Raw genomic sequence first — 17,115 nt, 5'->3', positions numbered from 1 at the left:
AAGGTAAGAAAAATATACAACGAGATAATATATCATAACAACAGAAGTAAATACAAAACAAGACATACAAAATGTAAGACTTTAAATGTTCAAATTCTGCACTACACAAACAGGGACTGAACTCCAGGGATGATCAAAAGAATGCATATGTTTGTCAGTGAAGTGGAAAAAAGAGGGGGAAAAGGTATATTGGGGAAGACAAATTACAATAGAATATATTGTGCAAATAACATATATATATGTGTGCAAGTGCCATTACATCATACAAAACTGGTGGAGTTGGGAGCCTAACTTTCAAATACAGTCTCTCTACAACCACTTAAGGTCAGTAATGGAAATGCTTCATAAGAAAAGAAAACAGATTCTAGCCATGCCAGGGATTAGTTGAAACCATGACTGATCTCAATCGCGCCGGATAATAGAAATTAAGCTTTCCATATAATATTTATATATATAATGATAATGTTATTTAATAAGCAAACTCCATCTTTTTTTCTTTTATGCCAATGTGAATATTTCTGACCTAATTCAAGAAAATGGAGCCCGATGAGGAGCACCCTTTCTTCTGCTGCTCAATGAGAGTACAAACCCTGGAATGAAGCCACTTCCTTTCTTCTTTCTCTTCACAACCTCAGCTTCCTGTGAAATTCCAGAATTGGCCATGGTCTCATTGGAGCATGATGAGCCTTTGAATTGCACTTGGTCCTCTAGAATGGAGCTAGGGGGAATATGACTGTCTTCATCAATGATCTCCGAGCCATCCATCCTCAATCCCTCGAATTGTGAAAAAGCGAAATCGGACTCGTCAAATCTGTATAGAACAGCAGAGAGATCCTCCCCTTGATCCACCAAGTGATCAACCTGCAATGTGTTTACATTTCGAGTTAATCAAACATGAAGTCCCCAAGGCTAAAACATATTAACTGGCATTGAAATGTCAAGATTTATCAATATGCATAAATACATTGTTAAAATCAACCTAAGAAATGCTGGGACTAAAAAAATAAATAAACATAAGTTCAATCAAGATATAAGTTAAGAAGACCTTTTACTTGTATGGGAGACAGCTAAAATTGACACAAAATCCCAGAAACTGAACAAAGAAAAGGAAGGCAAGGGACAGAAACCCGGGTAGAGTAATAAATCATGTCACATTCAACAGAGATTTTACAGAAGAAATACTCCTAGAGAAAGCTTTTCCAAGAATTGCAACAAAAAATGACTTTCATCTAATAGGTCACTTAAAGAAAACCATTCAAAGAAGTTAAAATGGACCTTGCATGAAAGGGAGCAGAAGTGAAATGGTTCTTGGAGAATCCTGTCACAAGTGAAGCATACATTGGCAGAGCCCTTACAAGACCTTGACTGTGGCCTCTGATTCAAGAATATCACTTTAGCACTGTTTATAGTATAGGGCTGCCAAATTTATTTGTTTTTTTTGAAAAAAGAAAAACAAACATCAGAAAAAAAAAAGATCAGATTAGTTATCATAGTAATCTTAATTATTAGTTTAATTATCTTCCAGGATCACTAATAGATATAATTAAGTACCTGAATATAGGAGCAGTCAATAAGCTTCTCAAGATCCCCCAGTCTAACAACATCATGGTAAACATATCTTCTCACCTGGCACAAAATGAATCAAAATGCAAAAGCCACAATTAGTGATTAAGCGCAATTTATTGGCATTCCTAATAAAGTTAAGGATTAACAGGAATAAATGGAGTATCAGTTAATCATTTCTAGTTACAGAAAAGACAACTTCCTGGCAATATACATGTGAATTACAGCATCTGTGAGACAGATGACTGTAACAACTTCATAAAAACTGATGGTAAATTTTCACCATAACAGATTGCAATTTAGGTGAAAAAGTTAGGCAACCAACCTCTCATCATCATAGGAAAAAAGAATAAATGAACTGAGCAGAGAATAAATAATGAAATTGAAGTTTTTTGAGAATAACAAAATAGTAAATGAATAATAGTGGAAAATGTGGTCAAACTTTCGCTTTCTTTGAAAGCAACAGGAGAGACACCTTTGCAGGTAAAATGGATAGAAAAGAAATCTTCCATATATGGGAAACAAACCAAATCCAAAAGGTGGGAATCAGGGGAGACATGATAACCCTTTTGTAGAATTATCATATTTATTAAAGAAAAATAAAACAAACCAAAGTCTGATAAAAAGAACATTAAAAGAAAAAAAATTTAAATGCATAAGACAATCTTGAATTCAAAATTCTTGTGCAAAAGATTCATGCAAAGGAAATAGAAACCCCACAAACAAATAAGAAAAAGTTGGAATTTTATGTCTAGATGAAGAAAGCAGAAACATGTCTGAATGTGTATAAGATTTGAAGGGATAAGAAAGCAACAAAAAGGAAATTAAAGAACTAGAACCAAGAATTGCATAATTGTGGAAATAACTATCAGTCTTTTTCAGCAAACAAGAATTGTGTAGAAGAAACTCAACAAGATATTTTCCATTAATTTCCATTCAAAATTATCAAAAAAATTAAGAACACAGAAACTGAAGCAACTTCAAAGTAATTATGAGAGGAACAGTGAGGGTTACATAATAACTAATGAGAATTAACTAATTTTAGGCAAATCATTGCCAATTATATTCAAAAGCAGCAAAAACATCAGTGGACTGCTTTAGCAAGCGCTTTTGGATCAAAATCAAGGAACTAGAAAGATCTCCAAAACAAATTTTGGTAATTAAAGAAACATCCTTCTATCCCAACAAATAGAGAAAAAGAAAAAAGAGAAGCAGAAAATTCCATGAAGCCATTAAATAACTGCGACCTGGGAATTCATGTAATGGAAAGAAAATAAGGAAAATATGATCTGAGATAAAATAGCTAAAGAATTTTCAAGAACCCACCAAAGAATTAAGAGAGAAAAGCAAGAAATGGAAGTGCAAAAGAACCCAAAGGGAAAAGGGTTGAAAGAAAAGGACTTTGTACTGTTCAAAAACTGTGCAAGAATCATATGGGTGTAATTAACTTTATGTACCAACAAGGAACAACAGACTTGTAAAATTCAAAGAAATTGCAAATACCCATGAAAGAATTAAGGATGATTGGGTTAAAAAGAGAAGAAAGAATCAAGCTTGATTCAGAAAATGATGAAATGAAAGATCAAAACAGTGAGTAAAAGGAAAACCATGGATTTTGTAAACAAAAACATGCATAATAATACTATACCTGGAGAAGAGGATGAGAGTGATGAGAAGGAAGGCAGTGAGGACAAATACTAAGGCAACAGAGCAAGCAAAAGATGTTCTTCTCATTCTTCCTGCTATTCTCATGGACCCCACAACCTCCAAAGAATGTCTCCGCCATCAATCCTTCAAGCCATGCAGGCTTATTACTGCTACCACTGTTATTATAATTTTTATTATCATCATCGTCACCATCATTATTATTATTATAATTATTATTATTATTCATCATCATCAGTTCATCACCGCCATCATCACCCTCATTTCCACCTCTTCTTGATGATGTGTTGCTGTGGTACCTATTCTCTCTGGCCATTGTTTTCTTTTTTCTTTTCTTAAAAAAAAAAAACTGCCTTTTTCTTGGAACTTGTAATTGTGTATAAAGACCAGTAGAGTAGTAGCAGTAGAGCTGGTGAGTGTTATAAATTAAAGAGCTCCAAATGCTTGAGCAAAAACCCTACACATAAAGTTTGCTTCTCATATATATATACACACATATATTAAAAAAAAAATATATATATATATATATATAACTTACTACATTTAAATTCAGGAGACTCCAGAATTGTTGTCGTTTTTAGAGAGAGAAAGTATGCGTCATGTTTGGAGGAAATGAAAGAAACCCAGAAAAGATAAAAACTGTGTGTGAAGAGAGAGAGAGAGAGGTGACAATGGCTGTAATTTGTCTTCAAGGGATAACTATTATGTCTATCAGTGTTAAAAGAAATATATATTCTGTCAAAAATATAGTCATTGTCCTTAAGGACACAAGTAATAAAGTTTTAGAATTTAGTTCTCAAAAAGATGTTAAAATTTTGAAAAATGTATTAATTTTATTTATTATAACAGTTTTATGCTAAATTACTTGCTGATTTTACTATTGAAAATTAAATAATGTGAACATAAGATGATAAATTTTAAATTATATTAGTCCAATATAATATCAAAATGCAAGAAAAATAGATTCAATAGCCTCAACATACCAAGAGGGGAATTATGAAACTATAGACACAAAAATGCCTAACCATATACTATCTTTTACATTTTTCTATTATTGCATTATGATTGTTTTAGTCTTATAAAAGAACAATCAATTTTAGGGTTATGCTTAGAATTGTGAGACTATGTATTTGATTTATAATTAATTTTGAGTATAATTTATAAATTGGTACCTTAAACTAAAGATAATTTGAGACTATTTTAGGAGTGATTTTACTCTTCTAAAAAAGATAAAAAGTTTGGGTTTGCTTTTATTGAAACAAATATCTAAAATTGATTATTATATAACTTGTTAGTATACTAGTAAATAAATTTGCTATTTAAATTATTATTGTATCATTGGGTTTTTGTAAGAGTATCAAAAAATATAATTTATAAATTGGTACCATAAATTTATGATTCTATTTAATTTACCTGAATTTATTTAACAGATTTTTTAAATTTATATGTAAATAAATATTATTTTTTTATAAGTGGACAAATAAAATAATAACTTTTTATTTAGTTTTTTTCAAATTTTATTATATGGAACAACCAGCAGGGAGCGTGGATTAATTAATAATAAAAAATAAATTATATCAATTTAAAACTAAGGATAAAATTAAGAAACATAAATAATAAAAAAATAATTATATTAATTAAAAATATTTACTAAGGATAAAATTAAGAAACAAATATTACTCAGTTGCATCATAAAATAAGCTAACCAATAATAAAATAAATAAATAAACAAGAGATTTTTTATTTGTTTTTCTTTTTTCCTCTTTCTTTGGAATAAAAATAGAGTGTGTGTGCGTATGTGATGAGGTGTATAATAGGGAATGGTGTAAATGGCGGGAAGACAGCCCACCAATCTGTACCTCTGTCTTCAGGTTGAGCGCCCCCTTACCTTTTTCAATAGGAGCGCCCAGCCACCTTGCCTTTGCCTTTTTCTTGTTTTACCCAAATGCCCCCATTATCTAATCCTAAACAATTCATTAATTACATTAAATTTAGAATAACTCTTTTAGGGTTCCTTTGATTCGATGAATTTTAGGAGAAAATAGAAAAATTGACTATGTAATTTAATCTTTTGACATAAGAGATTATGTGAATTTTTGGTCAAGCGATTATGTGGATTTTTTATAATATTTTAGTGCCTTGAGAATTATATTGTTAACAATTTATGTCTAAATTCATTAACATCGTTAACAATATTAGAAATTAAATTTTAAACGAAGTCTGATCGCTGTAAAATCAGTCTTTTTGAATAAATGATGAAATATAGAATATTCTACTCTTATAAGACTATTCAAAATTTTTTAGAATTGACTAGAATTAAAGAAAAAATCAAATTATAAAACTCTTTTCTCTCTTTAATTTTTTTCTCTAAACTTTATAAAAACTGATATGGATAGTTTTAGATGAAAGCTAAGTTGGTAAGGAGTGGAATGATATTAGAATCATAGCCAATTAACACTAAATGAATAAGCTATAACTATTTAATTAACAACGTTAGTAAATTTGGATGCAAATTGTTAACATTTTAATTCTCATGGTACTAAAGTGTCACAAAAGAAAAACCACATGACCTCTTGTATCACAGGTTAAACTAAATAGTTGAATTTTGTAGTTTTCTCTAAATTTTAAATGAGTAATTTTATAAAATTTATAAAATTAATTTAAATTTATTATTTGGTAAATAAAAAAGGTATAAATTTATTATCTTTTAGAGTTTTAATCACCCATTTAGAAGGCAGGAAATTCCAAAATCCATTATTTTAAAAGAATACTAGATTGTTATAGTATTTTTTATTTCAATATTATTCCTAATAAATTTATATTATCCTAAAATTATTTTTGACTTTAAGCAAAAACTTATAGCGTTTATGTTTAGTCCAACCTATGAAATTTCTAAAATTTATAACTTTTAAATCTATGATTTCTAGAATCCTTAATCCAAACGAGGCCTTAGTATGTACTCATAGTATTTCAAAGTTCTATTTAAAATTTCCTTCACATTAAAATAGGTGATATTTAAAAAAAGGAAAAATGTGCATATTTGCCCTTAATATTTGATGTGAGGAGCACATTTATCTTTAAATTATTAATTACATGCCTTTAAACTATTAAAGAACTACCGTCCAAGCATCTCTTTAAAATTTAGGATGTAACGGAGTTAACCTTTTTATGTTATTTGTGAGCTGGCAAAGAAAATGATCCTTATATTGACACATCACCTTACCTTTATATTTCTTCTTTAACATTCAAAAGATTTTAGTAAAAATATAAACTGTTACGATCCGATTTGTAGGCCAGTAATCGGTACTAGGGAATGGGTAAGCTTAAGGTCAGCAAATCCCGTAGTAAGCCTGACTATTCACTAATTCAATCAAATTGGGATTCAGACTCAATCCAAAGCACTTTTTCCACAATTAATCTTAAATCAAAAGGTATTATAAATTTAAATTCGAATCCGCCAACATAATTAGGCGAGACTTGAATTTATATAAAATTACAAATTGATAAGTCTAAAATTTCTATTGCGAAGAATCTAAAATTTTACAAGTCAAATATACCAAAATCAATTATATCAACCCGATGATGAAGGAGTCGGGCTACTAGATAAAAAATACGGGAAGACTAACAATCACCTAAAAAACAGTTAAATTAAGACTGTCAGTCTCGAGAGTAAGTTAAAATCATATATTCCAAAACGAATATAAATACCTCAATAAAATATTTATTTAATTAAAATAAGATACCTGTCATGCTATGCTTCTGTAAAATAAAATAAATTTTATTTCATACTACGGGACGGAGCACCTCAGTAGAACCCTTGCCCCATCACTAACAGTCTTGACTCTCTCACTCCAACAGAACTAGCGCCCAGAGAGCGAAGCTCGACCAGGGTCCTTAAATCTAGTTTGGTCACTTAATTATTATTAACAATCTTAGCCTTTCGGCTCTCTTACTCCAATAAGACTGGCGCCTAGAAAGCGAAGCTCGACCAGAGTCCTTAAATCCAGTCCGGTCACTTAAGTTTCCAAATAAGCCGGTGCCCATAAAGCAATGCTCAACCAAGGACCTTTACTCCGGCAAACACACTCTACTCAGCCTAGAGAGCAATGCTCAACCAGGGCAAGTCCTAAATTTACCTTTTTAAATATACCCTTTTACCCTTTTATTATCAGTCTCGGATTCATACCAGTGCGCATGCGGTTCTGATGCAACCCATCAGGTGGCATGTTCTACTGCCGTCCCATCCCGAGTCAACTCACAATCAATAAAATCATAATGCAGAAAATGAAACTTTTATAAATAGTGATTAAATAAATAATTAAAATATTAAATCATGTAATCAGAATTATTTCATAAAATCTCAAGATATGACACATGTAAATAGATATATGACTTTAACTCACAGCTTTGACGACCTCCTAGCTCTGCTCCAATGCCTCGGGTGGAGCGAATCGAACTGACGGATTTATCTAATCACGGGAACAATTAAATCAAAGAAAGTAAAATATTTGATAATTAACCCTAGATCTAGACTCCTAGGACTGACTGTTTAAAATTTTTTGACTCGGGTAAATTCTACAAAAAATCCGGCAGAATCTCTCCTAAATTACAGATATTTACCCTCCGTATAACGGGTTCAGGACTTGCCAGAAAACACATCACATATACAGCGATAAATTAACGGGAGTCGGGTCACCAAAACTGCATTAATTTTCCGACTTCGCAACACAACACAATCACGACTATTGGCAGACAATCCGAAAGAATATTTATTTTAACTAATAAACCTCAGATAACTTTTCTAAAATTTAACACAACAATTAAACACATAAATTTTATCAATGAATTCTAAAATCAACGGGCCATAGAATTATCGAGATGCTTGATCGCTCAATCGACTCGCCTCCAGCCGCTGGAGTCCGATCGACAATCCGAACGCACCAACGGAATCGAAACAACACGCTGATGATGATTCTAGCTTCCGATCCGACCCTCGATCATCCGAAGAGATTTACGGACGATCTCGACCGTTAATTTTTAAACGGAGTTCGATCGCCACGAAACCGGTGCCATTTGAAAGCTTGAGCTGAGGAGAGTCCGGATATATCCTCTAATCGGCCATCCCTGGCGGGAACTCGCCGGAAAAGCCAAAAAAACCGTTTGCCGCCCACTTTCTCTCTCCACCGCAAACTTCCAACTTCGGCCACCATTTGCGACACCATCACCGGCAAAATGAAGCTCAGGCCGATGGGAGTCGATCGCCACCCGACTCGGCCGCCAAAGCCACCGAAAACGCCTGGAATGGCATCCGAAAGCCGCTGCCTCCTTCGCGCTCTTCCGCCCTAGCCGCTGCTTCTAGGCCGCCATTAGTGCCGGTCGGCCGCCACACCTGGGCGATCGGCCATTGACGACCGCACAACCGATCTTCTTCTCCCCGCGCGATCTCCCTCTCTCCCGATTCTCTTCTTTCTCCTTTTCTTTTCTTTCTTCCCTATATCGACATTTGGTCCCTGAACTTTTCTTCTTTACCATTTAGTCCCTCAACTTTTTTAATTACTAACAATCTTGCCCTCTAAAATCTATGATTAATCCTTAAACTTTTCTTTTACTTTTCAATTAAGCCCCTAAGTATTTAATTTGGGCCAAATTAGAATTATTGAAAGTATATAACTCTTATTTACCCTTCCTTTTAAATGTAAAATTACCAAAATACTCTTACCGACATATTTAATTATAAAAATACAAAACATGTAAATTTTCATTAAAACTCCATATTAATAAAATTATATTTTAAATCCTTATTCCAAGATACATTTTCAATTTAATCCTAACACACAATTAACTTAATTAATCAATTTGCTAAATATTTTCCAATTAAAATTAACACCATTAGCTAATTAAAATACCAAAAAATTATTCTTTACTAATTCTTTCATCACTTTCAAATATATAAATTAATTTATACATTCGTATTGTGAAAAATTGAATGATCGAAAATATAATCCATTTTTTTAGAGAATTTACTTTAACTAATTTCTTAAAAATCAAACAAATTAGATATACAAAATAACTCCCTTATGTTGTCTAGCATTAAAATCCTATCTAAATCATTCCAATTAAATCAAATAAAAATAAAGTAAATTAAGTTAAATAAAAACTCGTTATTAATTATTACTAATATTATTATTATTAGAAAGAAAAAAATTTCCGAGTATTACATAAACATAAGTAGTTGTGCCACCGTCAAATCCTTTTCCTTTAACCACTACCACCGATAACATCAACCATACTCTCAGTAGAAAACCTTCCTCTGCCTGCATTTCATCTCTGCTTATGAAGGAAGGCGATGATGATAGATCATGGCCGCTAAAGATTTCTATCTTGGACAACTCGAGATGCGAGTCGAGCAACGCCACACTCTAAAAGAGTGAGCTAGTGGAAGCCTCTTGAGCAGTAAAGAGTAACTGTTGATCTCAGCATCGTTGGTGTAAGGAGGAGTAGCTTCTCCGGCGGATTTAGTAGCTGCAATTTCTCTATGCATTTTCTGCATCTAGAAGTCAACTAAACAAGAAGGTTTGTTGCTGTCAATGGTGACTCTTGCATTTTGAAGCTGCCCAATGCAGATTCATTATCCATTTTGCTTACAAAATCGTCAAGAAGTCTTTGTAATGACTCTAACTGATACGAACTCGAACCGGATACGTTCAAACACCAAGATAAGTAATGGTGAGAAAATCAAACTGATAAACGCTCTCCCTATTTATGAGGAAGCACCCTTACCAATAAGTTCGAATTTGTCACCCCAAAATCTAACTTGAAAGTTTGCAATTGATTATGGAACTAACAAACTTAGCAATAGAACTACTAAGCCCTTTAATTATAAATAGATGAAGAATGTTCAAACAACCAAGAAACTAATAAAAAGTTAATTGATTGATCAAACATGTAGATGTGAAACTAAATCAAACAAGTTAATTTAATCTCAAGAAATTCAATAAGGGGCACCTTAAGGAATAAGAGTTAACAACTTAAATAAAACTTCATTCAGAAATATATATTGATCTTATTGTTTTAGCCGAAATACATAGCTCTATTTATAGAGTTTTGAAATGATTCTAAACCCTAAAAGGACTAAGAGATAAGGAATCAAAATCAAACCCTAAAAGACTCCTAATATGTGGCTAATCTTATCCCTATAAGGAAGGATAGAGTAATCTACCCCTAATTAAAATCCTAAATTCATGGGAGGAAGTTCTCTTTATCCAATACTTCCAAAAATAGAGGAAATTAACTAAAAATGGGTCCATTAAGAAATTATCTTGAAAAATTCGAAGCTCTTTTTGTAGGCAGCTTATAAACTGTAAGGCGTGGTCATGCCTTATGGAAAATGAGCTTCTGCCCCCTTTCTGTGCAGCTCACAAGTTGTAAAGCGTGGTCACGCCTTATGAAAGTTGAGCTTCTGCTCCCCTTTGCTCATTAATAGCAATTAATGTCACTATCTTCAAGGCATTGTTATCATCATCAAAACCATCAAAAGCACCATCATTAGCCATCTTCAAAACATGCTCCAAGTAAGAATTTAAGGCTTGCTTGAACTTCTTACTCCTTGCTCGTGCCATTGGTCCTCCATAGGCTAGTGGATCCATGTTAGTTCACTTATATTCATCATTGGTTGCATCACTAACTAGGTGACCTTAATTTTTTAAAGTTCATCACTAAATTTGCCCTCATGGAAAAATAGTACAGAGGGCTTGCTATTGTGGTGCAGTAATATCATTGCAGCTTGTATATCTTTTCTTACTGCAAGCACATATTGTTATGACATCCACACTCATATGGGAAACATGTGTGCTTTATATCCAATTCTCAATGTGGGCTATGTTTAAATTTGTTGAATATTAGAAGTGATTATTGATTACAATGACTGATAATAAAAAAGAATATTTTTTCACTACAATATATATTTTGGTTTTAATTTGGATTGTAATTTTGGTTTTATTGGAAAGATTTGGTTGAAAGAAAGTTGTGTTCGCTGTAGATGGTGGAGAAACAGCAGTGGTGGTGGCAGCGGCGGTAGTAAATGTTGAAAAAAATAATTATAATTTTTCTTAATTTTAATAGAAATTATTAATTGTATTTGTTTAATATGTTGACGGACGTCAGCTATGGTAAGGTCTATATTTTTTTTATTTTGGTAAAGACAAATTGCCACATCAGTTTGGATTTAATGATAGTTTAGTGGTCTGTTAAGGAAAGGGCAAAAATTATAGGTTTTTAATAGTCTAAGGGCATATAATTGCGCCTAAAACTTTTTTAAAGGAAAATGTATCCCTCGCACCGAACATTAGATGCAAAACTACATCATTTCCTTTTAAAAAATTACATAAGTGTTAAAGAATCTATTAAATAATTCAATAGTAGTAAAAAAATTAACTTGATATGATTAAGATATCCTTTTATTAAATGAAAAATTGTTATGGCTCAATTAAATATGGATTAGTGGGGATATAAGGGTAGCCATGATATTTTTAATATTTAATTAAAATTAAGAACGTTTATGTCCTTTAATAAAAATTAGAAATTTTTTTTTATAGAATTTAAATTGCACTATCCTTCAGCATTTGAGAAATAAAAGAGAGTGCTTTTTCATCATAGAAACAAGGAAAGAGAATGAACCAATCAAAAGAATATACTTTCAACCAAAGTTTTATTGTAATTTCTTTTAGTGATTAATATTTTATATTATTTTTATTTTAATAATTCATTTTTATATTTTTGTTAAAACATTACTGAATAATTCTGTTTACAATAATATGAGTTTAATGGAATTCGATTAATTAGAGAAACGTTACAAAGCCATGCATAAAAATGTTCATAAACTTTATCCAATTTTTGAATTGAATAGTCTTGTTTTTTCTGTAAAACCTACTAAATTTTTAAATAGAATAACGTTACAAAGCCATGCATGAAAGTTGACAAATTTATACATAGTGTTTAAGCCGATTGTTTAGTCATGTATCAAGCCTTGCATAGAACTTGATAATTTTATAGATCTTAATAATAACTATCTTTGTAAGTACCTCTAATATTCTCAAGCTTTACAAATAATTCGAAGATTATGTAGTAATTGATAATTTCATATTATGTGTATATATATTTAGGGTGTTTTAGTATTTTAATAATATGTTTTATATACATAACAAGGTAGATATATATATATATATATGATTTTACCTCACTTTAGCCTTATTATCCAATTTCAGATATCATTAGCCAAAAAGAGAAAATATGAAGCCAAATATTCACAAATGAGTTTAAATAAGATTGTTGTTGTCAAGACCCCTAATTAAAACATATGGATTACTATTTCTACAGGCTTGGTCGAAAATTACAAGGCCCAAAGAGGATTAATTAGTCTTGTTATAATTATGGACCATTATTAGTCATTTATTTTATTTAGGATAAATAAGAATTGTTAGAAGAGAACTTTATGAGTTTTATATTTAGAGGAAGACTTTGTAAAAAGAATCTCTAAAAAGCTAGATAAGTATTGGAGACCAGATACACAACTCATACAGTATGCATTTGTCCACTATTCCTCTCTCTGCAGTTTTCTTTACAATTCATCTTTTTCAAACATTTAGTTTTAGTTTTTGTTATTTGTTATTCTTTCAAGATCTAAGAAAGTTTTCAAAAAGTATAGAGTGGGGGTCAATCATTTTCCTACATTGGAGAAATTCTAGATCTAGAGAGAGCTTTAAAATTTTTAATTTTATTTTTATATTTTTCTATTTATTTACTATAATCATTGGATTAAATGCTAGTTTTCTTAAGTATTCAGTTTAACCTTTTTACTTTATATGAATCTTATTCTTTTTATTTAATAAATGATTTCTTTATGATCATATCTTTATTAGTTTCATATTATTGTTGGTTGATCATCATATTAATTCAATAATAATAATTGTTATGAATATATTTAGGTTGAATGTATTAGAAACATCATCTTTATTTCAGTTTATGTTAGCATAAGAAACTTTAGTTGCATCATTAACTTGAGTAATTAAAGGAAAAAGAACATTATCATCTCAATCATTAGATCTATGTTTAAGGTTAAAATAAGGAGATTATTAAGTAAATGGCTAGACTAAATATTACATTTATCATATAGTTTATTTAAATCATCTTATTTGCATATTTACTTTATTAGTTTATCATTTATTTTATTAACTTTATTATTTGCTCAAAATATTACTTTAGAGTATTTAGATTTATTTTTAGTGTTTTGTGTTAATATTTAGTATTTATAGTAAGTGACCTTATAGTTTCTTGAGAGATCGACCTTGAGTTGAACTTACCACTTTATTATAGAAACGGTTCGTGCACTTGCGAGTACTAATTTAGACACATCAATAATATTTCTTTTATAGTTTTTTCATGCAAGTAACCAACTAATTTAGCAATAGTATATTACTATTAATATTAGTAAAAAAATAAGATTTGATTAATTGATGGGTCAATTGATTGTAGTAAGGTTAATTGGTATAGAACATATGATGTTAGACTATTGATTATGCACTTCATACAATGGGTGCAAGTGTACAATTGCAATCATGCAAATGATCAATTTTATATAACTATTAGTATTAGTAAAAAATAAGATTCGATCAATTGATAGAATTGATCATAATAATGCTCAATTAGTATGGAACATGATATTGGAGTATTGATTATGCACTTCATACAATGGAGTAAGCGATCAATTGCAACAATGAAAATGATCAATTTTATATAACTATTGATATTAATAAAAAAAAAAAAGGTTTGACCGATTGATGGTTCAATTGGTCATAATAAGGATTGATTGGTATGAAACATAATGTTGAACCATTGATTATACACTTCATGTAATGGGTACAAGTAATCAGTTGCAATTATGAAAATTATCAATTTTATATAACTATTGATATTAGTAAAATAATTGATAAGTTGTTGGTTCAATTGATCATAATAAGGATTGATTAGGATGGAACATGATGTTGGATTATTATGCATTTATCAATTGCAATCATTGAAATATTAGTAGAAAAATTATATTTGATGTAACTATTGATAGTAAAATAAAATTCGATCAATTGATGGTCAATTAATATAAATGATCATTAATTAATCTACAAATTTAATATGTAACTATTGATAGTAATACTAAAATAAAAATTAATTAGTCGATGATTAAAGTGATTATATGTTTGTTATGTATGAATTTTAATTTTTAATTTTTTATATTTCATTATGGTTAAAAGAATAATATTAGATATTTCAAAGGCCAATTGAATGAATATATATGTTTTTTAGTATTATAAGTACATATTTTTGAAAATAATTTTTTTTTTTGCTGCCTTTGAAAGCAAATCTCGTAAGATTATTTTAGTTCTAAACTAGTATTATCTCAAAACTATTTATAATGCTAGTTGTTATATAGTATAAGTAATTGCATGCCCTCTTTTCATGAAAAAAAATATAATTACATTTAATAGAAATAATTAATTTAAGACTCTACAATAGTTTGCTTTATATAATGCTTTAAGCCATGTATTTAAATATAAAATTTTATCTCTTGATTTTACAAATTAAGAGTTTCTTTATATATTGGTAAACTATTGATTTTAATCATAATTTTTAAAATTTAAAGTTCGTTTGATCAAATTAAGGCTTAATTGGTAGTGAGCAATGCCCTAAAACTATTAGTGTTTTTTTTACTTCAATAAAAATTAATGGAATTATATGTTGTTGCACTATCGATTTTAGCCTCAATTTCTGAAATTTAAAGTTTGATTTAATTAAAGGTTAATTAGTAGTGAGCAAGCATCACCTAACATTGAATTAGTATTTACTAAAGTATTATGTATATATATAGATTTTGATATCTCAAATTTAGTACTTGCAAATACAAGAGTTGAATAGTAGTAAAGAAGTAAAAATACCCAAAGTTGATCTCTCTAGAAAATTGTAGTAAACTTATTATAAAAATTAATTATCAAATAAACACACTAATAATTAGATCTGAATACTCTAAACAAATATTTTGAGAAAATAAGATTCATAAAATATTTAAGCAACAAAAATAAATATGATATATAAATGCTTATGATTTTAGAAACTATATGATAAAAATAATATATAATCTCGCCAACTACTTAGTATTACCCTTGTCAAATCAATAAGAACAAAAAGAAAACGAATGCAAGGTGATGTTTATGTCTCCTTAATTACTCAAACTAATGAAATAATTAAAGTTTCTTATATCAACATAAATGAAGCAAAGATGATGTTTCTAATACAACAACCTAAATCTTTTCATAACAACCATAACTATTAATTTGATATAATGGTCAAACAATAATTATAATTGAAACTAATAAAGTATGCAGACAAAGAAAATTATTCGTTAAATATAAAAATAATAAGGTTCATATAAAAATAGAAAATCTCAACAAAATACTAAAAAAAATAACCTAATATCTATAATCTCATGATCATGGTGATTAAAAAATTAGGTATAACATAATGTCAAGTAAAACTCTCTAAAAATCCAACATATCTTAAAGATTGGAGATGATTGATCTCTACTCTTTTTTATAAAGCTTTCTTGATCTTTAAAGAAGAACTAAGAATATTAACTAACTAATTTTCTAAAGTGCTTGTAAAGAAGATCTGCAAAGAAAATTGCATAGATATGAATGATGGGCAGTTGTAGATGAGAGATGATAACCAATATATCTAGATCTAGATATGGAAAGATACATCTAGAGAAAGATAGATCGTGATATGTCTCTTTAGATAAGTATCTAGTTATTCTTATTTCCACCACCTATTATTCTATAATAATAATTCTAATATAAATCTTAATAAAAATATAAATTACTAAAATATTCATAGGTAAATAGTGAAAATTTAGTCAACACAGTAAGTAAATTCACGTGTTTCAGTCTCGGATCTTGACAAAACGCCTTATTAAATCCCTTTTCTGTGTGTTTTACTAAAATTCTTTTCTTAGCTAATATTATCTCAAATTGAACAATTAAACTTAAATGAGATATATATATGCATATTTTCAATAAATTATACATAGAAAATATATCAATAAAGCTTAAAAATGCTATGTATAGCTTGGATCTATCAGATTTATTTTTTTATTTTCAACATGGTAGTACATTTTTTATTTGAACTATATAGCACAATATACTAATATGTGCTACATGGCACCATATAAATAAAACTTCAATTTTAAATGATTTATATTTCATTTAAAAATAAATATGTATTCAACTAGACCGGGTTGCATCAAATAGTATTCCATTATCTATATTAAATTGGGATTTATTCCAATGTGTTGCTTTTAAGTGTTGCAATAGTATTTACACTTACCATAATAAAAGGTTAGTTGGCTAGAATTAGATGTAAATAGGAGAGAGATGTAAAAAATAATTAAAAAAATAGTTACTACCAATCTTCCTTAAGTTTTGTACCATTTTTACTAAAGGGTAGCTGAGTCTTTGCACTTATTCTATGGATCATTTATTGCTATTGATCTTGTCCTTAATGAAATACTAAGATTAGTATGAAATATTGAAAATAATATTTATAGAAAGTGAGATTAAATGCAAGAAATTTGAAATAATAATACTTAGTAAAATATAAAAGCTTAACCCAAGTTTTTTTTTATTATAATGCATTAATTCAAATGAAAATAGAGAACAAAATCGTATAAAAAAAATTGTATGTCATTTTAAAAAAAAAAAATCGACCTAGAATCTATTGGAGTGATTGGCAACTTGTACAAGTCATTGAAGACCTTTGAAGAAGCTATTAGTGCTTGCACTACTT

General features: G+C 29.5%; 1 protein-coding gene across 4 annotated transcripts; it reads right to left on the bottom strand.

Moving 5' to 3' along the window:
- Nucleotides 1-218: 218 nt before the first annotated feature.
- LOC8263599 (protein RGF1 INDUCIBLE TRANSCRIPTION FACTOR 1) lies at nucleotides 219-3,904 on the bottom strand. 4 transcript variants are annotated; one of them, XM_048372579.1, is made up of 5 exons: nucleotides 3,767-3,904; nucleotides 3,212-3,685; nucleotides 1,552-1,626; nucleotides 1,276-1,416; nucleotides 219-861 (listed from the first exon to the last, which is right to left on the bottom strand). In XM_048372579.1, exons 2-5 carry the CDS (start codon nucleotides 3,542-3,544, stop codon nucleotides 529-531), a joined length of 882 nt encoding a protein of 293 aa, XP_048228536.1. In that variant the 5' UTR covers nucleotides 3,545-3,685; nucleotides 3,767-3,904; the 3' UTR covers nucleotides 219-528. The 4 variants fall into 4 exon arrangements, with proteins under 4 accessions (XP_048228536.1, XP_048228537.1, XP_048228538.1 ...); XM_048372580.1 differs by having other exon boundaries at nucleotides 3,770-3,904; XM_048372581.1 differs by lacking the exon at nucleotides 1,276-1,416.
- Nucleotides 3,905-17,115: the final 13,211 nt, after the last annotated feature.

The sequence above is a fragment of the Ricinus communis genome, chromosome 4, assembly GCF_019578655.1.
Source record: "Ricinus communis isolate WT05 ecotype wild-type chromosome 4, ASM1957865v1, whole genome shotgun sequence".
In the NCBI taxonomy this organism is placed as follows: domain Eukaryota; kingdom Viridiplantae; phylum Streptophyta; class Magnoliopsida; order Malpighiales; family Euphorbiaceae; genus Ricinus; species Ricinus communis.
This window is presented reverse-complemented; position numbering and strand designations above follow the sequence as displayed.